The following is a 26,250-nucleotide window of genomic DNA, read 5'->3' on the forward strand; positions in this document are numbered from 1 at the left end:
GGAATGATTGTGTTAAGCTAGCACTAAGTCCCTCCCCCATCCACCTTTATTCTTTTCTTTACAATAAGGCTTTCAAATAAGTCATCGTTGTACAGCAGTGAAGCATCGGTGTTGAACATTGATTTCATGCTGTCGATGAGATCCATCCAGCTAGGATTCAGTTCAGTTTCCCGTGAAAACCAGAATGGTGTGCCGATGAGTGCATTGCCCGAATGTCGTACAATATTCAAGTAGCATTGATTTCATGCTGTCGATGATGATGATCCAGCTAGGATTCAGTTCAGTTTCCCGTGAAAACCAGAATGGTGTGCCGATGAGTGCATTGCCCGAATGTCGTACAATATGGATTCAAGTAGAACATAAGGTGTATCTACCTGCATAGCCCCAAGAAGGGCAAAACCTGTCATGGGCTATTGGAGGGTTTTTGACAACTTTGTGAGTGGTTCCGTTGAGGAAAAAAACCAAGAGGACTTTTCCGCCATCAACGAACCCTTTGCACACAGAATAAGACGAGAGTAACCTGAATTCCAGCAGCAGCAGCAGCTGTCATCTGATCAGCAGTCGGTAGTCGGTTATATTGCCATGTCTGTGCGTACCCGTCCGACTAAAGCATGCAATACAGACGTCAACATTGGATTGTCGGTATCGACGGTATCGACTAGACTCAGTGAAATAACATCGTCGGATCAAGTAGTCGCATCGACCTTTAGTGATTCTCAAGTTTTCTGAAGGGAGATCAGTGGTCGGATAGGAGTTGCCCGAACGGATCAAAACCGAGTAAAATGGTGGTAAGTCCCTGCAATCTAATAGAATCACAAGGCCGTATGACACAATTCACTTGAATGACTTCCCGGTTCTGGTTAGTGGTACCTCCTGAAGTTGATCATGTTTGGACGTAAGCGACTACAGTGCTAAAGGTGGCAGACCGACCACAACGAGTACAATGTGACTCAGTTCCACATATTATACATCACAATCCTCATATTTTACGGCATCAGTGGCTTTACCGCACATAGGTACGAAGATGGACAAGTCGCAAGTAAATTGAGAGTATATTTATGTATTTACCCAACACACGATTCCATTAAAATGTGTCCAATGTGAAGCCTTCGCCTAATTTCGCGTGAGGGACTTTTCTTCAGTATCACTTTTAACACATGGTTCACAGTTTCGCAACTTCTTTAGCAAGCTAGACTTATGTTCTGATAGCAACCCTATTCATGATAAAGCTATAGATACCCCACTCCAAAAATAAGGGTCTGCTAGAATAACAGCCTACAGTTTCGATTTATTTCCACGTGTTTTTCATCTTGACATCACTGAAACCTAGTACGTAAATCCCCTTCGAGGAAACACCATGGGCGATACCAGAACGCTGGCTCGACGGGAGTGTTTCTTGAGCATGGATAAAAATTGAACCTTTTGCAATTGTCTAGAAAACGCTTATATTTGACAGTACTTGTAAGTCAGAGACACCGGTAACACATGGGTCGTTAAGCACATGATATTCTCATCATAATCCTTTGACAAGTTATTCATTTTCCTGGGGGGGGGCGAGATGGATCAGTGGTTAGAGCGCGAATTTACTGACGGGAAGATCAGTGGTTCGAATCCGACCTCTGCCTCTCGACTTCCCCTCGCTAGGCTTGAGCAACCTGGCAGTATCCCAGCCCTCGTGCTTCCTACGGGTGGCAAGGCAGTTAGGAACCGAAAGGGTGCTACAACTGAACGATTTTTCTCATTTCCCTGGAATGTTTCACCGGTACACATGGAAAATATAAACAGCTGTCAATTTCGGTTTTCTCAAGTCTCATACACTACAGCAATCGTTCGAATGAAAACCATACTTCACTGGCATTATTCAATTTCAACGAAGACTTCGTCCTGTACGGGAAGCCAACCTATGCTGAAAAGCCTATAAACACTGTACGGTTCTTTGATACTCACTGGGTATCATCGGCAGTGCGCATCTCACGAAATTATGAGAGTTTCGAAGCCTCGACCTTCCGGCTAGTGGTTAAACACTTAACCGGTTGACCACGAGTCGCTGATCAGTACTGTGATCAGCTCCAACTTAAACAGGACTAGTGCCACTCATCCTTCAATCAAGGATACGACATCATGTGGTCACATATTGACTGACTCCCCGAGTGACGGATTCTCAGAGGGAAGCCTCCACTCATCGCGCGAAATTATTCTTACTCCGAGCTATTTATTGATTGGTGGAAGATGAAAAAAACTGTACAGTGCTTCTCAGCTCTCAGCATAGAGTAGCTTCACTGAAAAAACAAAATCTCTATTGAGAATGAGCAAAGGCCCCCACATTACCATGAATCGAATCTATGTTAGAGGGACACCGCATAAAAAAGAACTCAGTTGCTCAATCCCATGGGTATTCCCTCTGAAATGAAACCACAGAGACTGAAAATTGATGCAAAACAGACTCACCATGGAGGTCTCATCGGTTAAGTCCGGAATCAGTGAAGTCGCAGGTGCGATACTACCAGGTAGATTTTCATTATTCGCCTCGACAGCTTGATGTGAAACTGATGGGGTTTGTGGTGACAAGAACATGCGAAGCAACTGATCCCCTCGGCCTTCGGTAGTTGGGGTGGTGACAGTGGAATGAATTGTAGCGGATGGAGTCTGAGGAAGCCTGGAGGACATTGGTGTAGCTGAAAAGCTGCCACACGGTTGTGTCGTAATAATGTTGGACAATTCCGAGCGCTGTTCGCTTACAACCAAAAGAAAGCGACCGAGCCTGGCTGCAGCGCGTCCCCGAAGACTGCCACCACGTGAAAGTGACTGCGGACAAAGCAATAGAACAACTTCTTAAATGTAGTGAAGTTAGTTATGAGGTCCGTTGAATCAATTTGAATCCTCGTGTTCTTTTAAGCTGAAAAGTGCTAGTGTTACTCTTGATGAAAGCTAATGTCTGAGAAGTTGTAATTGTGGATTGAGTGGTGGCCAGTGAATCAGGTGATTGATCAGCATCTGTACAGTGTCCAGATAGCAGCAAGCTAACCAGTGCCAACGGTGTTTGTGTCTTAAAAAGTGTATATGGGTTGCGTAACTTACAGGTTATCCTCGAGTGATCATTTTGGACATTATGAACAGGAGAACAAAGCTACTGAAACCAGAGGTAACGTACAGCGGTCTCAGAATAACGAAGGTCCGTGTTTGCCCACTGGTTTTCGGATCGCTGTGACCCAACATAGTGTATGCTACGAGGTATTATTACTACTAATATTATTAGCAGGGTGGTACAATATCTCAGATATTGTGCAAACTGAAACATAAGGCGTCCTTCGTTCAGCATATTTAGTTTCAGCTAAGATTCCCATTAAAAAACTAATCTGTGTGCAAATAAGAGTATTTAGCAAATCAGTTGTGATATTTTTCGCACTTGCTAACGCTGCACTTCTGGACAACTTAGCTAAACAGCATAAAGTGCTTCCATCATATCTTTGTGTATTCGGCCTTAATATAAGCTTCGTAGTGTCACGAGAACTAGAGTATCACCCAGAATGAAAGGCACGAAACTCCACTTGACCGACAACGGTCATTGTGATGCAGTCCTACAATAAAGAATTAAACTGATAAAATAAGTTTATCAGCTTTAAACCATGTACCATGAGTACACTGGTTCCATCCCCTACAGTTTCGACCAGCCGAAAGTGAAAGAGTGTGGGAGATACAGTCTAGCATTGGAAGCGATGGCACCTTCAATTAGTTCAAAAACTGAGGAGTTACAAGTTGAAGGTGTTAGCTTTCATGTGCGAGTGCTGTTGACTTCGTGACTTAACCATGTCTGCGAGTACCATTAACCAGTGGTGATTTGAGTTCCGGGGTCCCCATCCCGGGAGGCAGCAGTTGTCAGGTTACTGGTTCGTTGCCAGATCACATACTGTTCACCTATCGGTCGTTTCCACACAGCACAGGGCTGGGAGACACTTTTCGCTTCGCTTCTGTCAAACACGCAGAGACGGTTGACACTGGGAAAATGAATTCGCAAAGACAAGTTACTAAAAACCTGGAAGCTTTTTCACCTGACGGTAGAAATGAAGGATGAAGCCTAACTAAAACTTTTGGACGAACAGTAGCCTTATCAGTACAGTTGTCTTCCGCACCCAAACACGTTTCAGAGGAGATAACTGAACAGCGCTTGGAACAAAAGGCGTTAGACGATTGGTGAACAGCGTTCTTTTCACCACATGTTGCCGCTCAATAAACCGGGATAGGTCAGTGAGAAACTCAAGGTTTAACTGTATATGGTACAGCTCGTCCACTCCATGAATTGGAGTCCAAACATATACCGGCAAATTCTCTTCTGAGCTCACCACATCTAGTGGTGTCAGGCGAAGGTAACCTCCATCACCCTGTCGGCAATCGATGTACTACCTGCCCCTAATACCCCGGAAATCGAAATGCTTCCGGGTGTCCTCTCACGGAGATTGAGTACACTGACAATTATGGCATCGAAGTGACATAAGCTTGTCTGATAAAGGTAGGCCATGTAACACCGTAGTTCCATCTGTCCTACATTATAAACCAGAGACGCAGACGCTGCGTTCGGAGACTCCGCATTTGATCACAGTGCCTCTGAGGAGTTGCGCGGGTCAGGTGGGAGCATGAGATCAGCTATGCTGAGGGACGTCAGATTCTTTTCTGAAAAAGTTCACTCTCCTTAAGTAGATCAGCTAGTCATATCCCAGCCCTTATACCTGCGTTTCGGATGGTGAACATGATCGGCAGTCAAGTGCAAACCGAAAGGTCTCCCCTACATTAGACGTGCTTGTTAACTGGTTATGTATGGTGTCAGCAGACTCAGCTTGACAAAACCGTGTGTAGCTTGGGGTAAGCAAACACGAAATGGGTAGAAAATTGTTTACTAGGACTCTTGATCCAGGGAATTTCGATACACTGTATCAACTGTTTATTCTGCCATCCACGTAGGGAAAATGCGATTCCTCCATCCAACAACGGTGACAAGATTCACGTGATACGCTTCGGCTGAGCCGAATGAGCTGTGGTTTCGCTAAAATCGCCGGCAAAAGGTGTCAATGAGTACTAAATGCGATCGAGAATACCCCAGTCTTCGCCCTGAAATCCCACCGGCTAGATCTCTTGGCGGATGCTGAGTGCACGAGTGGCACCCAATAAGCAAGCACTATTATTCCTCGAGATTCCCCAAAAAGGTTGTTAGATGATGGGTGCAGAAAATTCTAATGTTAACTTGAAAGGGAGCGCAGACAAACAAGAAAATCTGTTAGCCTCATTAATGCCCCACATATTCTAGCATCTAGTTTATTGCGTACGATAGCTGTACGTTGACAGGGATATCCAGTCCAACAGATTGAGTTGAGGTGCCCATTCGAACAGCGCTGCTAGTCCCGTCTCCAGCAGACAAGACTACTAGCTTAGTTCATATTACACTGGGGGTATCTCACAGATGCGATGCCCCGCTAAGACGATCCAACAAATGTCAGAACGTGGTAGCTTGTTGTGAACAAGAGTTCGGTCAATAATAGCTCATTTCAGTACCAAACCGGTATCTTAGCAACAACATGCTAGCAATCCGTGTTCCGCTCTATAATAACCGGAAAAAGTTCCGGCTAATCAAGCCATATTAGATAGGACATAAATCTTAAGAACCAGGTTAACTTCGACGAGTACCGTGAGTAATTAGAGGAACGCAGGGATGGATATATGAAGCAATGTTAAAAGAGATAGCACCAAATCGGGATAAAACGTTATCTGCCAGATTATTGCAAAACTCACTCTTCCTGGGGTCTCATCACAAAATTTTGGCAGTGTTGTGGAATTCATGATGCGGGCCAACTTTTGGTTTAGTCGTTCTAGTGCTTCGTTGATGTTTGACGCCGTAAACACTGTGTCATAGTCCGAGTCCCCCGGACAGGTTTTCGCCCCCCTTAATGGCTTTTTGAGAAGCTGACCGGCGGTGCGTATACAATGTTTGACCGCTGAACAAGCATCTTCTAAATTCATACGATCTCCGGAGCCTGTGGTCACCAAAACAAGCTCATCTGTTACACCGGAAAGAGCATCCTGGCATTTGGCCAGGCAGTCAACCAGGTGGTGAAGCCCCGAAGACCAAGGTTTTAGGACAGCATACATGTCCTGAGACCCACCTAACTGGGTAAGGGTGACGAACGACATAGCAATCTGTGGGGTCGGAGAGAAACGATTCGGAAATTAGAGGGAGGGATGGTACTTATTGGGATATATTCCACAGTGGCACTGTTCACATGAATATGCCTGTGATCGACCATACGATCAAAAAATGACACCCTTCGTGGTGACACAGGTCGTCGGGAGTTGACTGTGTGTACGTCAATGGATTCCTGCGCACAATACGCAAAGCCATTTACTGTTTGCACCGAACCGTGTGAACAACCAGTTGGCGGATTTCAGCAACCTTATGAGTGGTACATTACAAATATGAACCAGTTGAACGGTTTGTGCCCGGCGCGAAAGTAAAGGAATGAGACCGGATGGTCAAACAGGAGGGAACAGCTTTAAAGGTATAATCAGGCCAAACCAGTAAACCACAAACGTAATATCGCGCGAGAACAACCAAACAGTTGAGGACCACAATGTACGACTGAGTAGCCTGGGATTTTACAACACACTGGACCACTGCGCGATGAAAACAGCGATTTCGGGATCCATGACCATTAGATCACTGATGCCTAATACTCAGTGAGGAAAACCTTGTGGAACCATCGAAACCTAACAGATTGATTTGGCTACTTTAAACAAGCCTAGAAAGCAAAGCGAAGAAATGCATATAAGCAGGAAAGCGGTAGATGGAACGATAGTTTGGTCGGAAGTGTAATCGAGCCAGTATCACGAATGATAGACAAGTCAAGGGAACCAGAGATTTTTACAGCTGTCCTCGAAATATTCCTCGTTGTGGTAGTTGATCACGCGGCTGTTCACTGAGCTTAACAATTAGCTTGAGAACGTTTCCTCACCAGTCAAGATAGCATCAGTGCATGCATTGCATCAGATCAACAGCCACCCGAGTAAGTACCAGTGAGCGTAACCGAGCTATTAATATTCGGGTAATTTCCTGGTATTTTTCAGTAGTAGTTGACATTTAAGCAACCTGTTCCAATCGGCAGAATAATACGCAAGAGGAGGCAAAACAAAATGATCGGTATGGTGTTTCTGGTGAATTCCGAATAGACAGTGGAAAAAAAGTGGATTTCAACTTCTACCCATACTGTTTGATTGAGTGTTTGGAGGGGCTGTCACTAAAGTGTCCGTAGTAATTTAAATTCCTGCCTATTTTTCCATCTACTAGATCACTTGTAAAGTGCAAATTCAACGACTGTATGGTCCTGAACTCCCAATGATCCTGCTGCTTACGACGACGATGGTGATTATAACAGCAGGTCGGCCGATGCTCATCGTCCAGATAGTCTGAGCTGAAAAGTCAAGTACCATAAACTGAAGTGAAAAACTTGTTTGAAATTAAAAATAGACTGGGACAGCTGGTCGCCATAGAGGTATGTATCGAGGAGGGCCGATCAATTAATTCATTTATATTACCTACCAAACGTGACAAAGAATGGCTTGTCAGGAGACAAGTGACATGACGGTCGAACCAACAAAGCAAAACGGGTAAAGAAACAACTGGGGCTAGTGTCGTTTTCAGGTTACATGACCTTGGAAGCGATCAAGGCAAATTGAGCTCACTCTCACTCGCAACTGAAATTCTGAGTGAACTATTCACAAAACACATCCTAGTTAGATAGTGAGAGTAAATAATCACGCAAAAAACCTCTGAAGAAAGAAGCAAAGAGATTCATTAAAGGCAGAAAACTTCGCGACAGAGTTAAGTACTCGAGGAATACCACTGGCAATTTTGACCACGAGTTTTAATCAAGAGTTAACACCGATCAGCAATCACACCGGTCATGTATCTGGCCAGCTCGGTTCCATTAAAGAATCTAACAAGTTCGACAAATACACTCATTTACATACCGATTTGGTTTTCACCTGACAAGTTCATGTGACTAATGGGATTCCAATTACTCTGGTGGTACGAGTCACCTGGGGCCATTCGACTGAGTCATTCACCACGCTCCATAGAGTGAGTACCGACTCCCATCCTAGACACTGAGAGAGGCTTCTAACCATCGCGGGTTTACCGGAGATACAATAAGCTTCGAAAAAGGAAAAGCACTACGGAAACAGGGGAACAAACAGAACGGAAACAGGTGTGTACGGTAATTCACGTGTCATATGAAGGCGTTCACCGTGACAAATCATCTGGCGCGCACATTCACAACTGTATCCAAGTGGACGACAGACCAACCCAGTGGTGACCTAGTCGTCCACTGTAACGGAAAACCAATAGTCCTTTTTTGGAAGATCTACCTCAAACACGATAGTTAACTGGTTTCAGGACCGAAACCACCCACATGTCTTTTTATGGGTCACATGTCTTGTAGAGTGAAGGACAAACGGCTGTTGCTCCGATAACAAGGACAAGCATGCCATAGGTTACAGGCGCTTAATACAGATAACAACGAAGAGCTTTCATTGATTAAATTGCGTCAGAAATGCTATATAACCGTGTTCAAAACACGCACTCATGCATGTAACTTAGAAAAGCTGGAAAATGAAGGCTCACCTGCGTGGCAGAAAGGTTAGACTGTCTGGTCAGAAGACGCAAGGTATAGAAGGTCTCTCGTTCCAGCCCACGTTTTGGACGGTTTAATAGTCTCAAAAGTCTGATGGAATCTTTAATGTTGATCGACAGCCCCAAATAACTGAGCAACACATCAGTCACGGTACATTTCTGGACGAGTTTATTTAAGACATCTTGGAGTCACTTACCTTGTAGTAGCTCACAAGGTGTGGAGTACATTGTCTAAACTGGAAGAATAAAAGTTCCTTCACGGAGTCACCAGCGTTTGCAGACAGCGAAAATCGAATATTTGGTACGTTGTAAGAGGTCAGCAATTCCAAAGCAAGATACTACCAAGCAGGAAGTAGAAGTGGCGTTTCTCCAAAGACCTGGACTTACTTCGAACCAATCGAGGCTTTGGGAGCACACCAAGTATTTTGTGTCAAACACGTACTGTTTCATCTCCACGTTATCCTGAAATTCGCTCAGAATACGTGACAAGAGTGTGGTACGGTCAACAACGTTGAATGTGTTGAGCAGTGAGTCGACTTTTTCAGCCAGGCTACACAGTTCACCTCCACTAGAAGTTGTACTATGAATGCGGTGGCGACAGACATTGAACCAGAGAAGGTGCGGGTCACTGTGTTCTTTCTGTGTCAAAAGTAAGGAAGCAAAAACGTTCACACACCATATTGCAGTGCTCCTGCAAGACCAGTTTAAACAGCGTCATTTCGTCCCTCGGGAATAGAAAAGTCTCAGTTGAGTTGTTCTCCAAATCGAACATTTGGTGCAACTCATAGAGAAACTGTAACAGTGAACGTCGGTCATGTTCCTCTTTCTCATCATCCACAGGAGGCAACCCAAGTAGGACTTCTGACATTTACTGTGGAAGGTGGGTTGATGAGGCCTACGACACAGGAATGAAAATCGATTTTAATTAGTCTGGTCTCGAAAATACCGCAATTCGCTCCCGTAAAATTGAAGACGATAATTTAACAAAATAGAGTAGGCGTTTATTTTGTACAAGAGGACAAAGTGACATGTGTGGGCATCAGGAATGAGTGTGTTTCTTGTGTTTGTGCTTCTTGTGTGTTGACTTGCCGTGTTTTCTGTCCCGGGAAACTGCAGAAAAATAAAAAGCACAACTGAGGCGAAAGTCAAGCGCCTTCAGGGAAAACACGAAGCGGTGTAAATGACGTTTTCGAATTGATCAGTAGATTAGGTTTGATTAACGGTCATAGGCGGAGGACAAGCACGCACACCTATATATATATATATATATATATATATATATATATATATTTCGGGCGACNCTGTGATACGTCTTCTTTGAGAAACTCAGATCTTTTGAATGTGTTTTTAACTCATTGACCCTTTGGATGTAGGTGCAGCAAGGCGACAAGGAATCATTGTTGAGTCCAAAAGATGTGAGTCGGCGTCCACATTAGCTTACCTAGTAAGCATACATCAACAATTACTACCGCGAGTTTAATCCCAAGTTCTTGAGTTGTTCTGTTTGTTCTTATTACATGTACCCGACTTTAACGGTCAGGTCAAGATCAAGTGACCGGAGTGAAGTGGAGTGCGATAATCGCTGCGCGCGTCCTAACAGTCCTTCTGACAGTAAGAAACTCCTGGATATTAAACGGTGTTAGTCGGCACTCTAATGCAAGCCCCTTACTACTTCGTAGTAAACTGTGCAAGCAAAATTTCAGTCATTCCTGACCTAACACACTTTCAACTACGCTTTTCAACTACCAGATACTCATAAACTGCAAAGATGCAACCAAAAGAAGAGAGAATACATATTAAACTGTACATTGACCATGTCTACCCGTTGTAACGAAACAAAGGCAATCTGATTGCCAAGTTTGATGATCGAATCATACGTTGCGTTCGAGCTGACCATATTTCGCAAATTTGCAGCTTTACTATGCTGATGGTAAACAGCCAAGGCAAAACACTTTGGACAGTCCATCGTGGAAAGCAAACCGTTATGGAATGGGTTTTCGCGTCAAAAATCATTCAGCTGTAGCATCCTTTCGATACCCAGATGCCGTACCAACAATGGCACAAAGGCTGGGATACTGCAGGTTGCCCAAGCCTAGACAGGAGCAGTCAAGACGCTGAGGCTGGGTTTGAACAGCAGACCTCTCGGTCAGTAATTTCGCACCTTAACAACTGAGCTATCTCGAGCTCAAGAACACAAAATTGCTAATAGGAAAGTCATGCATCTGACTCCTTTGTGTCGATTAAAAGGTCCAGCGTACCCGAGCCTTTCGGGATCAATCATATATTTGCCATCATTCGTTTTTCATCACCGTATGAGGGGTGCTCGGGTTCTCAAGCTGCAAAACGCGAAACTTGATGGAAAAACTGGTGGTCTGAACATGAGCTTCTTTACACTAGAATTATCAGATACAGTTTACTCACAGTAAACATAGGTGATTAAGGGGTCTCAAGGAATCTACGTCCCACGCTGATGCGCTACTAATAAATTTGGTTTGTCATCGTGGCTTGTAAGCGGGTGTTCTACTTGTTACCGATGTCCCAGCAACCGCGACAATGGGACAAACTATTGTTCAATGGCCCAAGCAACTGCAATATGGTTACGAATGAAATGAATGGCATCCGTGTATCAAAAACGTGACTTTAATTCTTTACTTTGATTTATAGTAAAAATACCAACTATCAATGGAAGACGGGTAATCCCATTATCATATGAAAAGTCAAATTACCTACAAATCATCACTAGATAAGGGGAATGAAAATATGGGAATCAATTAAGTAGTCCCGCTCTAGTCCACCAGATTCGAAGACTGCATACCCAGTATTCTGCTGTATTACTATTTCGAATGATGGATAGTCCAACCGATATACTCTGAAAAAAACAAGAGTGGACTTTTCCCGGTTTCACTGTATGAGCTAACTGAAAGCAACAATCTGGACACTCAAGCATTATTATGAGCTGAAACAAAGATATGCTGACTCACCGTCTGACCTTGAATGTTTCCTGTGTTTCTTCTTCTTCCTGGCATGCGAACTGGACAGAGAAGAGGAACTAGAGGAGAGTTCATCGCTTCCAGAAACCACCAAATCCAAGTCGGCACCTGGCAATGGCTTGTGTTTCGGGCTTCCCACATTTTCCTTGGGATGCGATGAAACTGGTGACCGAGTGCGTTTGGAATCTTGAGAAGGTCGTTTCTCAAATCTCCTTGAAGCTCGCGGTGACCGGCTACGCTCACGCCTTTCGTGCCTGTGAGACGGTTCATGCCGAGATTGACCTCGGGCTGGTCTCGGTGGTTTCGGATCGCGAATTACGACAGCCTTCTGCTCTCGGCGGTATTTCTGCCATTCTTTAGCGACGGACTGACTGAAGTCAACATGAATGCGTCTATCATCGATGATCACCTTGTCCATCTTGAAATAGGCATTTTCACAGTCAGATTCGTTTTCAAATTCAACAAATGCATACTGGAGAGAGGCGCCTGTACGGCGATCCCGAATCACCTCACAAGACTTAATCTCACCAAACCGACTGAAAATTATCTCTAAATCCTCAGAGGTCGTCACTGGGTTCAAGCGACACACAAACAGTACGTTGTCTGGTGGCTTCACATCCGCATCCGGGAGGTCACCGATCAACGTGAGGAGTTGCGCATGTGTTTTCGCCTCCTGTTCTGCCTGTACTTCCTTCAAACGAGTAGGTGATAGGCCCACTTCCTCGTCTAGTTCTTCATCTTCTTCTATTCGAGGAATACCGCCATCCCCAAACATCTGGTGCAAACAAAGCCGAAGTATCATTTGACAAATAATATTGATGGACGCCGCGCAGTGACAAATAACTTTCCACTCATATAGTTACGCATAGCAAAAGATAGTCAGTAACGTTGAAACCCACTGCAGTTGCTATACCTTCGGGTGGTCGACGAAAATTCAACCAATTTCATACGTGGACCACGTTGTGCTTTATAACTAAAAACAGTTCAGAAGGGCAGCTGGACGGATTGGCCAAGCATGTTTTCATTTCCAATGGGTCTGGTTGACTCGATGAATGCAACTATTACTCAAGTATGTGTTTGTAGCCATCATACAAAAAGCTGGCTAATCCTTAGAAAAAACAGGTAAAAACGTTTTTGCCTCCCTATTTGGGAACGAACTCTCTTTATGAATGAAGTAGAGCGTTGCTGTGGGCTTCTGAACTAGTAATCTCTTCAAAAAATCCACGCTTCGGGATGACATTCAATTGTCAGCGCGCACTGAAACAAGCAATAACGCCAAGGGACTATCTTAGGGACCTGAAAAACCGATTATTACGGAGGAACAAGATATTGAGAGCTGCTGCCCGGCATGGTCGACACGTTTAACTAGTAATCCTGAAAAAAAACATGCGATGCAGCTGCAGCTTTCTTCGACAACTAGTGAACTCAACCACCTGCCGGAATATTCGTTGACGTCGATAGTCTTCCCGAAGGTTACCGAAAAGTGGTTTCTAGATGCTCCGAGGGATTACATGCGAGCACATTGCCAATAGGCGAGTGACGACCAATTTTAGGAGAAAGTGGGGTAGTTAGCACCAATTAGAGGATGAACCGTGAAGAACAAAATAATGACAGGCGCATAGTAATCAAATAATAGTCGTTCAGCTACAACACTTTCGGTGCACAGTTTTTATGCCATCCGATATAAGAACAGGGGCTGAAACACCGCCAGGCTCCAGATTCAGAGGTTGGATTCGAACCACAGATATTCCTATAACTAAGCTCGCGCTTTAACCACTGAACTATCTCAAGCTAAGATGGATAAATATAAGAACAGGGGCTGAAACACCGCCAGGCTCCAGATTCAGAGGTTGGATTCGAACCACAGATATTCCTATAACTAAGCTCGCGCTTTAACCACTGAACTATCTCAAGCTATAGATGGATAAATCCCTCAAACGCACGTGTATTCTCATTAGGCATAAAAGTAACGAAAATATGCTCATAGTGATTCACATAAGTCCCAAAAGTTTGTGACAAAAAGGACTCACCGCTTTGGGAAAACGTTCAGGGGATTTTGGGTAAACAAGAGTCCTCGGGGTATCAAACGGATCGTCCAGCACGATCGTATGATGGATTCGGATGTTTCTAAAGGGTCTGTTCTCTTTATCACAAAAAACTTCATTAATCTTGTCAATAAATTCCAACCCTTCTGCGAGCTAGGAAATACAGTATAACGGTTATTCCGAAAACTCACTCGACCGAATACAGTGTGTTTATTATCCAAATAAGGCAAATCATCCGCCAACGTGATGAAGAACTGTGATCCATGTTGCCCGTGACCATTCTCAACCATCGAAACGAGACCGCGTGTTGCGTGAGATATCTTGGGTTTCTTTTCGGCGTCAAAGTATCTGGCTTGTTCACCATATAGGTGTGTAAACACAGAGAAACCACCCCTCCCAGTTCCAGTAGGGTCCCCCGTCTGAGCCACTAGATTTTTCTGGACTGAGTGAAAGGTGCAAAAGTTGTAGTGTTTCATTTGACAGAGTTTGATGAAGTTCAACGAGCATTTTGGACGTTCAGTGAGGAATAGGTCGACCACAATAGTACCCAGTGAAGTCTCTATCAGAACAGACATCGATGAGGTTTCTAAAAGGAGGATAAGGGAGAAAACCGCGATTATCAAAGCGTACGTACCTAGCTAAGAAAATAATTGTTCTTGCAGTAAATCTACTAAGCTGCTTCTCTCCTTCCCATATAGACAGTGCTACATGGATATTCGTCAACCTGTCTCACACAGGACGGTGTTTAAGAATAAGCTAGACCGACAGACCCCTCAAGTCGACCGCCTGTAGCTACCCGTCGCGTGAATCCACAGTTCAAAGTAAGCCTCGAAGCGAATGCTCGTATAATTATCCAGCTATCGAGCTGGACAGGGAACAACCTAGAATAAATTTTCGTCCATCATAAGAACTTGGAATGGGACAAATTTCATCAGAAAGGGCTGCATCGAAGTAACCAAAGTTGGTTTCGTCCACAAAATTCCATTGAAGATGTTCAACGTTTTGCTATTTGCGCGGCCAAAAATATGTCACAATAGTGCATGTGCAATCCGCAGTCTGGGTTTCGGGCCTCTATTTAGCTCGAGACATTACAAGAAATATATCCAAAAGGCTCACATTGTAAATTTTTACCAGTCGAACTATCATAATCTGTGCATAAGAGTGTGAACGCCAATGTATATGGTAGGCTAACAGTAAATATGTGGCCAATCATTCATCTGTATCTGTCGATTTCCAGGATTCAAAATCCATCCGTAATACGCGGGAGCACAGGTAACGGAATCGATCGCGATGGATAGATGAAGTGTATTTCACCATTTGACTGTCTGCGGCAGGTCATTGTCGCTAAAGCTGCAGCTTGCTGACCATCAACCGAAAGAAATTCTAAACTAAAGATGGTCAAGAAAACACATAATGCAACGCGACCCAGATTATTAGCCCATAGACGTCTCATTTGTACTCGATACAATCAGCATGTGCGCTTTCTTCTGCTTCCATTGACTCCAGCACCGGGGTCGAATTAGAGGTCAGTTATAAAAACGTATTTGAGAATACCATTCCATACGTCAATCTCACATTAGCCCACTAACGGTACAAGGATCATCAAAATAACCTCAAAAACAGCTTTCAACGCCACATAAGTCAAGGTACAGACGATCGCCACTTCCAACCATGAACTTAATATTTAGAAGTAATTGCACGTCAGTGTTCTGAGGAGCAATCAACCGGGTCGCTCTACGTGCTGCGCGCAACTAGGCGGGTAAGGGGGAACTAGCCGTTTCATCCCCTAGCAAACTCATTTACACTGGAAACTTACAAAAAAGAACGCCATACTCTGCATGATTAACGTGTAGTTGCACGCCTCCAGTCTCAAATCGGGCAATAAAAGATATTTTTCTCCACACTAATGACAGAGTGTGGTTATGGGAAACCACTTTTCTCAGGATTAACGGCTGTTTCAAAAGGTGTGGAAGGAACGGTACAGAGCAAAGCTCTTACCATTGTAACCTACTGCCTTTTTCACCCAGAAGTCTAACAAGTCAACATTGTATACCAACCGTCTTTTGTCTGCGAACATGACACCCAAAAGCACCGCAGATAGTGTTTGCTGATAGGGAGGCAGAAGTCGAAATGTGAACCAGACACTCCCTTTTGTCTACTTCCAGACGTAGCGGCAGTTTTGATGTCAGCACACGACGACACCTTTGAATACCTCTATGTTTCGCACCTTGTCCCCCCATGTAGGCTTCTTTTAACAGCTACCGTTTCCCGTTCTCGGCTAATGAACGGTTATCGTGAATTGTGCCTTTTTATTGGAAGTTGGAGGCGGCTTCTATCCTACTGTACGCACAGTATAAATTCCTTCACCTCTACACGATCAGACCCTCCGGAACATCGTCGAAATCAGCTTGCACAGCCTCCCCGCTGCCCGACACACTTCAGGTTAGGGAAGACCCCTTCACACCATAAACCTCATGGTCGGGCAAGACGCCACGAGCTTGTAGGGATCCCAATTCTGATTGGTCCATATTCCAGCCTATCACAGTCGGATTTTCATGGATTAGCTAATTGGTAGGCAGGATCGAGGCTTTCGCCCAAGCTTACCAGATCTGGTTTATTCTTGGCTTCCAATGGCTTCCATTCACCTGAAAGACACGAGCGAAAAAATGGTATAACACTGCCCTTCAAGATCTCAGTGCGGGGCACTAATCTCACCAGCACGAGGACAACTAGGTGTCCAAAAGCACTTTGAACTAGGTACTAGATGGAAGGTGAAGGACCGTCGGAGGAAGCTTATTCTTCTAACCAACTACCCGATACGAGGAAAACTGTCGCTCAAAAAGTTGTGCGCTGTGAGCTTGAATATATTCCTAACATGTCCCTGCCGTGTCAGTTGGGCCAAAAGTGAAAAATCGGTTGGCTAAACTTTATTCAGACAGGTTGTGAGTAATTATCAGGTCATCCTGGAGGCGACAATAGTCCACAAGGAAATAGATAGAGCCCCGCCAGACGCGTTTCATAATGAACGGCAGTACGGCTGGCAACCATTTCCGAAGCAGCTCTTTGGGCACGCCCAATGAGGATTACGTCTTTCTGGGGTCGTAAGAAGGATGACTGGTTGACATATTTAATAAACGGACTGATGCGGGCTTCCTGGAGGATCTGTGAGTCCGTGCGAGTAATAAAAGGGAAAGCGTACCGTAAAACATCGAACCTCTTTTGAGCCGGTTTTCCATCGTGAATTGGGGACATGTTTGGAAAAAGCGATGTACTCATATGCATTTTGGTATCCATCCTCATGGTACCCCCGTGGTCCATTCTTACCATGCATGGCAAAGGCGTCCGCTGAGCCTCCTCCGAAAGGCCTACGGACGAACTTTTCATCATTCAGGGAAGGTACCAAACCAGTGTCCACTGCATTGCAGCGTCTACATCCATTTGGCAGGCGCTGGCTTAGGAACTCCGGAATTTCAAGTTGTCCGCGGAAAGTGGGCATGGACTTGAAAAAAAACAACTGAAAGGACTTTACCAAAGATCAGAACTTAAAGCGGTCCAAAAGTGATGCCTTCAGGAACTCGAATGGAGAGCCTAGCTTCAGCTCGAAATGTTTTGTCCGGTAGAAACTCCCTAATCCAAAGTAGAATGTCCCTATGGATTTCGTAAGACTAGAGATTATGGGGCAGCGAGACATGTTAAATCCAATTGAATGCTTTTTAGAATCTGGGAAATATGGCATTCAGTGTGACCTTTTTTCCTTAGCTTGGGTTAAGCTGTCAATAAATACGAGCACATTCACCAGGCAAGAATGTTTCTGGAGGAATTCATGTTGTACTGTGGGTACCAAGTTGGTGGTGGCAAGTTGATTTAAAGTCGTCCGCTTCAAAATGCTTTCGTCACTAAACATCATACGCTCGTGAGGCTCATAAGCCCTTAGCTGCCGAACGATATTCGGTCGCCGGCTTCATTCTAAGCATACGGGGAAAGTCCTCGCTGGGCGACTAATGGAACACCTTCAAAAGCACTTTACTAGTATGAGCGACGTTTCTTTAGGGATCTCAGTGTAGCTTTCGACTCGCCTGAAAGTTCTTAAGCGGTCTTGCGCAAGTGTTGGTGAAAGCCCCCCTACAGGAAGACCGAATTGGCTAAAGGCCGCGATCGGTTACATCTTGACATGGTGGTGTGTGTAACAGGGCCGCCGTCGTTGTCTGCGTGGTGATCTCCGCAGACCTCAGATACTAAAAATGAGTGACACGTGGGTTCATTGTTCCAGTCTCTCAAAGAGAAGTTGGTTGGCTTATTCCATCGACGGTGCTTATATGCTTATACAACACATTTTTGTTTATCCTGGCAAGGTGTTATATCGTGGTTTGTTTTCGTATGTTCCATTAGCGGGTTTCTTATTTGCAGTGGTTCCACACTTAGCAAGGGATTTGCTTAGCTAGTAGAGCATAATTGTCCTATGCTGACACTTAAACCTACTTGGTCGAGTGCTCTGAACCCAGGCAAGTCTCCTCAAACCTACCGTGCGAGCTGTGCATGCCCTCTGATTGGACACCTCTCCCAAAATATACGCTGTCACGAATCCCCTGGTTCTACAAAAAGAGAAGGTAGAAATCACAACTTTTACAGTACGCATCAGCGGCAAATTCATTCACTAAATACATGAATCTATAAAGTCGGGTTCAACACCAAGGGAATCAGTGACGCTGTTTATGGAGCCTTGCTGGCCCAACCCCATGGCTGAAGATTCCTCTAATTTTCACGTGCGCACGCGCCACCCCACAATAATTTGAGCCCAAATTTAAGAATTTTTAGTTAACAACATGTTCTATTTTGTTTAACTGACGAAACAAATGTGATTTCCTGATAGACGAGTTTGCTGTTTCCCTCAAACCACCTTTACGCAACGAAAATTCGAGAAGTTGGACCCGTATCAAGTTGGTTCCCGTATCAAGGCTTTACGGTCGTCTAATCCCAAAAACACATTCGCGTGGTGTGTTGCTCAAAGACACTTGTTTGAATGGGTAAGCATTCAACTAGTCAATACGAAAAATGTGCTAGCTCGACAATCATAAAACACACTTTTTAACGTGAACTTCATCTAGGTGCTTGCCTGAATAATTTTTGGAACTGGTCCACTCGTAGCAGATTGGATGAAGTAGAAGACGTTCGACTCGACACTGTTGATTGTTAGGCCACAGTGCGCTGGGTATGATAATCAAAAGTAACTTGACGCATTTAGAACAGGGATATTACTATGCATTTATATGAGTAATCTCAGTCTCCACTGAGAACAAATTGTGCATGTTAATTGCGGTCACTCTAGCAATAGATCCTTCCCGGGAGAAGGCAAACCGTCCGATAAATATAGCCAAAAATTTAAGTAATGCACTCGTTTGCAAATGATTTTGGTTTTCACAAGAGACTCCTTTATGATAATTACAACTGAATGTGCTGCATACAGGCCGCCTGCTGTTTTAATTGGCACGCTATTCGAGATGTCGCAGTATATTTTCATAAACGAAGCTACTCACAAGTTTTCTGAAAACTCTTTGACAACCCACGACCGGTTTCGCCCTTCTTAAGGCTCATCAGGTAGTCGCATTCCCCGAGTTTCCGTCAACCTTATGTTCTACATGAGCCCAAATTGGCCAGTTTGTGAGAAATACATTCATTAGCAAACCATGAGGTGGCCTGTGTGCAGCACATTCAGTCGTCGAATTTCGTAAACTAGAAATTCGGTTGGGTCTCTCGTGAAGACCAAATTGATTCGCAAATGAGTGTATTTCTCAAAAGCAGTCCCATTCGCGCTCAAGTAGAACATGAGGTTGACGAAAACTCGGAGAGTGCGCCTACCTGTACCCCAAGAAGGTCGTCACAGGCCGTGGACTATCAAAGAGATTTCAGCAACCTTGTGAGTAGTTTCCCTTATGAAAATAGCCAACGATCGTCCATCATCATCATAAGTGCGCTGTTTGTTTATCTACCACGCCCGTGCATAAAGAATCCAAGTCTACTCTTTGCTAATCATGCTTTTATTTATTAGAAGCACAGGAGAAAGCGTGATCGGTAGCGAGTTGGTTCCTAGATTTCTGTGAATCACTCACTCGATGATGGTTCTGAAGTAAAAAGCGTTTAATCCGCTGAATCTGAATCGTGTGCGCTCTGAAGAAGCTTTGAAACATCTTATTGTTACAATTCCTAAATTATCAAGTGTCCATTTAGGCCAATCGTCCACAGTAAAGCATCAGCCTGTACACTGACGGACTATTTGAGTCGTGCGGAGCACCCACATTTTTGAATTCTAAAAAAACGCTGAAACCCAGCTAGTTATTGCGTGTTGTCAACACAAAAGTGGCTTCGAACACCACCGTCGTAGTCTACCACCCATATTCTGTTACATTCACGGATGTTTGCATGAACCGAGGGTTTCATTCACTTGGGTGAGGAAAACGATTACATCAAACTAACGGAGATCAGTATTTGGTACCGCAAAGCTAGACAACTTGGGTATTCAGGGCTTTCTCAAATTTTTTATTTGCTTTGTGAGGCTTGAGGGCGTAGGATTGCCCAAGTTGTTGGAGTGCGAAATTATTCATCAAATGGTCCATGTTTCAAACCCGATCTCTGCCCCTCAACTTCCCCCGTCTAGACTTAGACAGCCTGTAGCCTCTCAGCCCCCGTGCAACCTTCTGGTGGCATGGTAGTTATGCACCGGAAACGTTTTACAGCTTTATTATTTATCTGATTCTTGCGAGATCTCTGTTGTCCATAAACATCACTCTAATTGGAACTGTTTCCCCTCTATCGTTGTCGTTATTCTGGTCAACCTGACATTATACTTCCGACGGGAGAGGTGAGTCCCTTGCCCCAACTCCACTTCCCACACATGTCTGCAGCCGATGGCAGAAGCCAGCAAGTATAGCACCGCACTTCAAAAATGCGCTGCATGCCAGATGTCGGGTGGTTGGGTACGTCGAAAGGAAAACGGATGATTGCCTGGTCATCCTCCAGGCTTCAGGAAATCACTTCCAATCATTACTTTTACCGGCGACAATGAAACCTTTCAAGACACATGGAGCAGCGTGTGTCGTCTGTAAGATATTCCATATTACCTCCGGCGAGGAATCCTTCGAACGGCTTTCTTTGCCGGACACCGTGCTGCAACGATAGACTGCTTTTCACTATAAATTTCAGAAATTTCTGCTGTTTTTTGCATGTGTGGGTGAAATGATGAAGTCGTTATTCACTTTTAAACGCAGTAAATTGAAAAAATATTGACCTTTTCACTTGCTCATTCGACCAGTCACACTGGGTCACTGCTCACTAGAAGTAAACCGAAATTAACTTCATCAAAACTGCGATGTATTCGAGGTTTAAAATTTTACAGGGATTTATTGGCTGCAGGTTTTTGTGGTGTGTCGCTCATAGCGCTTTTGGGTGGGTAAACTTTTGAAGTTACTTTCAATTGCCACTTCCCATGTGGTTACCAGCCTACAAATGAAGGCGCAGAGTATCCGCCCCATAAAATTGGATGCTGGAAAGCTACGGTGTTTACAAGGTTACCACCTAATAGTGAAGAATGTCCTTTTCTAATGAATTGTTCTGCACATCATCTTCACAGCAATCTTGATTAAATGAGAGAATCTACAGGGTCCTCAATCATCACCGACTGTGAAGATGGTGCCTAGTGTAATGAGATATGGCGAATCGCTGGCGGCAGACAAATCTTGCAGGTCGTTCTGCAGATGAAATAATTCACTGAGGTTTTTTCTAAAAACATTGTTGTCCTCTTGGACGCAAAATATGCGGAGCTGCCACTCTTGTAGATACTTTAAACTATCTTTATCTGCTTGACTGTTCAAATACCGATTTATGTGCTCATGGACCTAAAAAATTGCTAACTCGATTTGTCGTCGCAAAGGACGCATTTTTAAGCTGAATATACCGTGAGAGTTTGGATGAACGTAGGGCTTGCAAATGTTGATCAATTTAGGCTTGTTGTTAAACAGAAGGGTCCTTTTGTGTAACTGAAAATACATAGCAAGACGCCCGTGTCTTCGGTAATAGCGAACAGAGAGACGAACTTAGCTGACACGCACGAATAACATGTGAATAGGAGTTCATCGTGACTAAGCAAATGGCAACGTGGAAACTACGTCCATCGTAGCAGATCCGAACATACCTTCACGACTGACATGGGACTAGGGCTCCACAATGAGTAGCTAGCTAGGGGACACACGACCATCCATCTCTAACGGGGGAACCGCAAAGGTTCAACGTGTGCGACGTGGAAAGTTGAAAATTTTCCGTCGTTTTGATTGGTATATTGCCATGCAGGAAAGCGCACGCACTTTACGTTGCGCGATGAATATTGGGATACTGGCGTCCTGAAATGAGGGGAAGATATTAGATAGCTTATCGAATTAGCACTATGAGGCAGGCGATTGTCAAAATGGAAGCAAAACATACCCTATAACGAAAGCCCTTTGGCGACAGCAATGCCATAGTGTCTTGTTCGCACAACGCCATCTTCAACGGCCGATTTGCATCGCGTGATTTCTTGCAGCTCATCGATTACTGACAGTAAGGTCTGAAAAATACGAAACCCACACGATATTAATGAGGTCTGATTAGCAGACGAATATTCTGAATTTGATGGGCCTTCTGTGGGTCACCTGAAATCATCGACGTCTGTTTCATCTGGTCGGCCCCCCTTCTACGCTCGTCCTTGTGCAAAGAAAAAAGCTCTTCGCCTTGAAGCCGTTTATTAGCAAACAAGAGCTAAACAGTCGCAAACTATTGGACGGAAAAGTGAATGTCTCACATACATCTTGCTTTTAAGAACTGAACATATTCACGCGTCTCCCATCAAGTATTTGTAAACGGACGCTTCAAAAAATTTGCACAAGTTTCGTGATAACCCACACCTTCCATTAGACGTGAGGTGCAGCCACGAGAAAACCAGTTACTACCCGCATGCCTCATCAGTATTATCCGCCTTTTAACTAGTAATAAGAAATCAACTCACGGCTGTCGATTAGCTCCTCGGTGACGGAAATAGGACGCATGAAGCCTTCTGGGAAACATTAGGCAGGAAACTTATATTCGATTGAGATTGACTTCAAAATACGCTTTCTTTATAGACCGGTTAGCAAGCACACATTTTCGTTTTCGAGGCAGGCTAGGGGCTAAGAACCAAAAATAAATTATTCAGCTGCTGACTCACTTTTGGGATAAGCCTGAAGCTCACCATCGCATACCGAACAAGGTTCATCACCACAAGAGTCAGCGTGTGATGCGCAATCCGTCGCATTCCTGGGTTCAATGGTACTACTCGGCCGGGTACAGAGAACACAAAAACCCTAATCTCTATCCCTAGACAAGCATATTGGTTGAATAACAGCATCGCCAATTAGCGACGGCAGGCTGTCAGGTGCAGATGTCGAGGCTTGGTAGAGCAGGATTCGCCTCTGACTAATCACCTGCTTAATAACGGATTTGACATCATCGGGTTCTACCTCCTAAAGATTGTCCATCAGTTGGTTTAGTTGTTTACGCAGGCCATCAAAGGCTGTCGGCAGTAGCGTAAGAAAAATGTTTAAGTGACACACTTTTTCGATAGGTTGTAATCTGACAGAGTTGGTGGGTATGGAAGAGCATATCTACGAAGAACGCTTCCTACTGCATGGAACTGACTAATATCTTAGTACGGAGAACGAATTGATGCGGGGGACCAATGTCACCTGTAGTGGTCTGGATACCCAATAAGGTACTTTACCTGGAGTGTGTGGCAAAGAAATAAAAATAACGCTAAATTGAGTATACAATAATAAAAGTTCAGATGAAACACACTCCTTAACAATTGTTCTCTTTAAGATAGTTCGTCGTTGGCCCAGGTGAACGAATAAACTATAGTCCCATCAGGATTGTCCAGGGGTCTTCTGAACAGTTCCCACATATAATAGATTCCGAAGATAGTCTGAAATGTTTTGGTGTCAGATTTAGCGGATGAGATTCTCGAATGACCGCTGTAAGCGCGAGCGAAATGAGAAGAGAGAGAGAGTCGGAGCATGTGGCCACGATTGTATTTCGTGAAATTGTACAAGCGCGTGTTTCCGTAGTTTTTCTTATTAAAAAAACGGTTACGCAATTGAAAAAACACGCGCGGTAGGTTCTAGATCGGTTTCGATTTCACTCGTGCAAATATGCGAAAGAATTTTTTCGTTTTTCAACCTATTCACGGAGTACAAGCGAGTAATCGTTGGATTTTATTACTCTAACAAAACATTTGAGAGATATCCCTTGATATTTTGCGCACGCTTCCTATTTTACATCTAGTCCGAAACATGATATCGATTTATACCGATTGCCCTCTGCAGCCATTGATAGACCACAACAGATGTGGGCGAAATGGCTGCATGTAGAACGTCAAACGCGGGATGCAATGCCACACCTGCAATGCCTGGTGGCATTTCAAATGCACGGGTTTACAGGACGACCAGATAAGCCGACCAGCTAACTCTCCTGACCCGTTTGTCTGCGCCAGCTGCCTCTACGTTAAGGGTGCAATGTATACCGCAGCGAAGAGGGGAGCCCCCGAAACGGTACCCAATCCCCAGACCACTGTCAGTGTTCCGTTTTAATCGGGATACTCGACGCGAAAATAGAGCGTCTTTAAAAGGCACTGGAGGACTCATGCGCTAAGAATGAAGCGTCCTGGACAAAAGTTGACAAGCAACTTTCTTCGCTGAACCAATTCCTCGCGATATCCATACCGGGCACTATGGCTGCGAAGAAAGTAATACAACACTCTGACGCGGCTAAAAAAGACTGCGACAGCGTCTCTAGTGGACAGGCGCCTAAGGAAAAGAAGGCTGATAATCTGGGGGTCATTCTCCGGAAAACCCACGCTGGTGAAGCTGGCACAATCAATCCACGGGAATGTCCTTATCAAGCCCGACCAATCGCTCCATGCAGAATGGTTACGCCAGATGGGAAGCAAGCGAACGCTTGGACTTCTCGTCACTCTTTCTCCCCCGTCTGACGTACAGAAGCTCTTGGAGCGGACTGGAGGCATCCAGAAGGCCAACCCAATGGTCAGGCGTCTATCTGATGATCGCCCTCTAGACGTGCGAAAGCTCGGTCGCAACAGGTCAGGGGTGGATGCACGAAACAGGCTTCCGCTGGGCACAAACTCAGCCGACCCCAAACTCATGACCAAGCCGATTGTGGTCATATCCCGTTGTGCTCCCGAAACCAGTTGCGTTTCCGGACAACAGTTTTTATTCGACCACCACAGGCCTCTCGCACACCAAAAGCAGTGATGTCCTGGAGGAGGCAAACCTCACACGCAAGCAGTGCCCAAAGTACGTGGAGCTATCAACGCTTATCTCCGTAACAGCTGCAGCCATGCACTCCTCAGCAAAGCCACAGTCTCTAAACTGTACTAAGTCAGATGTGCGGGGACAAGCAGCGAAGCCAATCTTCAGCTCCACTCCGTCAAAAGCGGCCTCTCTATGTGTAGACGCAACCGTCGCCCAGGACCCCGACAACCTAAGCCATGAACATAACTACAGCCATCCGGAGAATCCCTCGTACATCAAGTTGGCTACGCTGATCGCTGGCGGATCGGGTGTCTGCACAAACACGAAACAAGAGCGACTGCAGCCAAACAAGCCACATTAAAATCGCCAGATTAGAAAACTGCCAGCTGGCTTCAAGGTGCAGTCCTCCACGAAAACGAGTCTCTTGGGAACGCCACCAAAATCATTACTTCTTGGTGCCGCCATCCAGCGCCCAGGGCCACACAGAGACACCTTCCAGGACAAACCGCGCCAAAACACCCAAGAATCCAGGAAGGCGATCTTGGATCAACAGCAAATCTGGTCACCAAAATGGGGGTGCTAAAAGAGCTACAAACAGCAACGGTCGAAATTTCGCCCACGGGGAAAAAGACTTCGTCCCCCAAAGCCAAAAGGCCCGAGCAAATCGGGCTCTCACGGAATGAAAAAAATTTTGCAGGCGAAAAGCCACCTCAGAAACCACGAAGACAGAAAGCAGACGACATCGCCCTAGAGGCCCCTTCGGACCCTTGGATTCAAACCCGGCGCACAACTATTAAACCTGCTGACCACCCTGGTCACTCAACTTTGGGCTCCTCACCCTCGGATACAGCGGAGACGTTGTTGAAATGCTTGTCCACTAGCTGCCTCAGCCTTTTCAACAAACTCGGCGATTTTAAACAGTCAGCTTGTCTTGAAAAACCGTCCATAACCGCACTCACAAAGACTTGGTTCACACCAGATGTCTCCGACGCGGAGATCTCGATAGACGGGTACTCTATTTTTCGAGCCGACTCAAAACGAGGGCGGGCAGGTGGGGTTGCTCTGTACTTACATGCGGCCCTACCAATCCCGATTGTCCTTTCTGACACCACCCGCGCACACTTCTGCGATGCACTGTGGGTCCAAATCCCGCTGCGCGGGTCCGATTCTCTCCTTCTCGGTGTGGTCTACCGTAGCCCTTCGAGTCCCCCTGA

The 26,250-nt window shown here is 45.0% G+C and overlaps 1 protein-coding gene across 1 annotated transcript in view; it reads right to left on the reverse strand.

Moving 5' to 3' along the window:
* T265_07870 (hypothetical protein) overlaps positions 1-26,250 on the reverse strand; it is a gene marked incomplete at both ends in the record, with an annotated part of 37,377 nt that overhangs the window by 9,759 nt on the left and 1,368 nt on the right. The window contains 10 exons of the mRNA XM_009173520.1: positions 2,449-2,805; positions 5,782-6,186; positions 8,666-8,833; positions 8,872-9,012; positions 9,062-9,313; positions 9,351-9,535; positions 11,656-12,439; positions 13,695-13,862; positions 13,901-14,136; positions 22,939-23,027. Coding sequence (XP_009171784.1) covers positions 2,449-2,805; positions 5,782-6,186; positions 8,666-8,833; positions 8,872-9,012; positions 9,062-9,313; positions 9,351-9,535; positions 11,656-12,439; positions 13,695-13,862; positions 13,901-14,136; positions 22,939-23,027 — 2,785 coding nt within the window. The remainder of the gene's footprint in view (positions 1-2,448; positions 2,806-5,781; positions 6,187-8,665; positions 8,834-8,871; positions 9,013-9,061; positions 9,314-9,350; positions 9,536-11,655; positions 12,440-13,694; positions 13,863-13,900; positions 14,137-22,938; positions 23,028-26,250) is intronic.

This window comes from Opisthorchis viverrini (genome assembly GCF_000715545.1).
Source record: "Opisthorchis viverrini unplaced genomic scaffold opera_v5_191, whole genome shotgun sequence".
In the NCBI taxonomy this organism is placed as follows: domain Eukaryota; kingdom Metazoa; phylum Platyhelminthes; class Trematoda; order Opisthorchiida; family Opisthorchiidae; genus Opisthorchis; species Opisthorchis viverrini.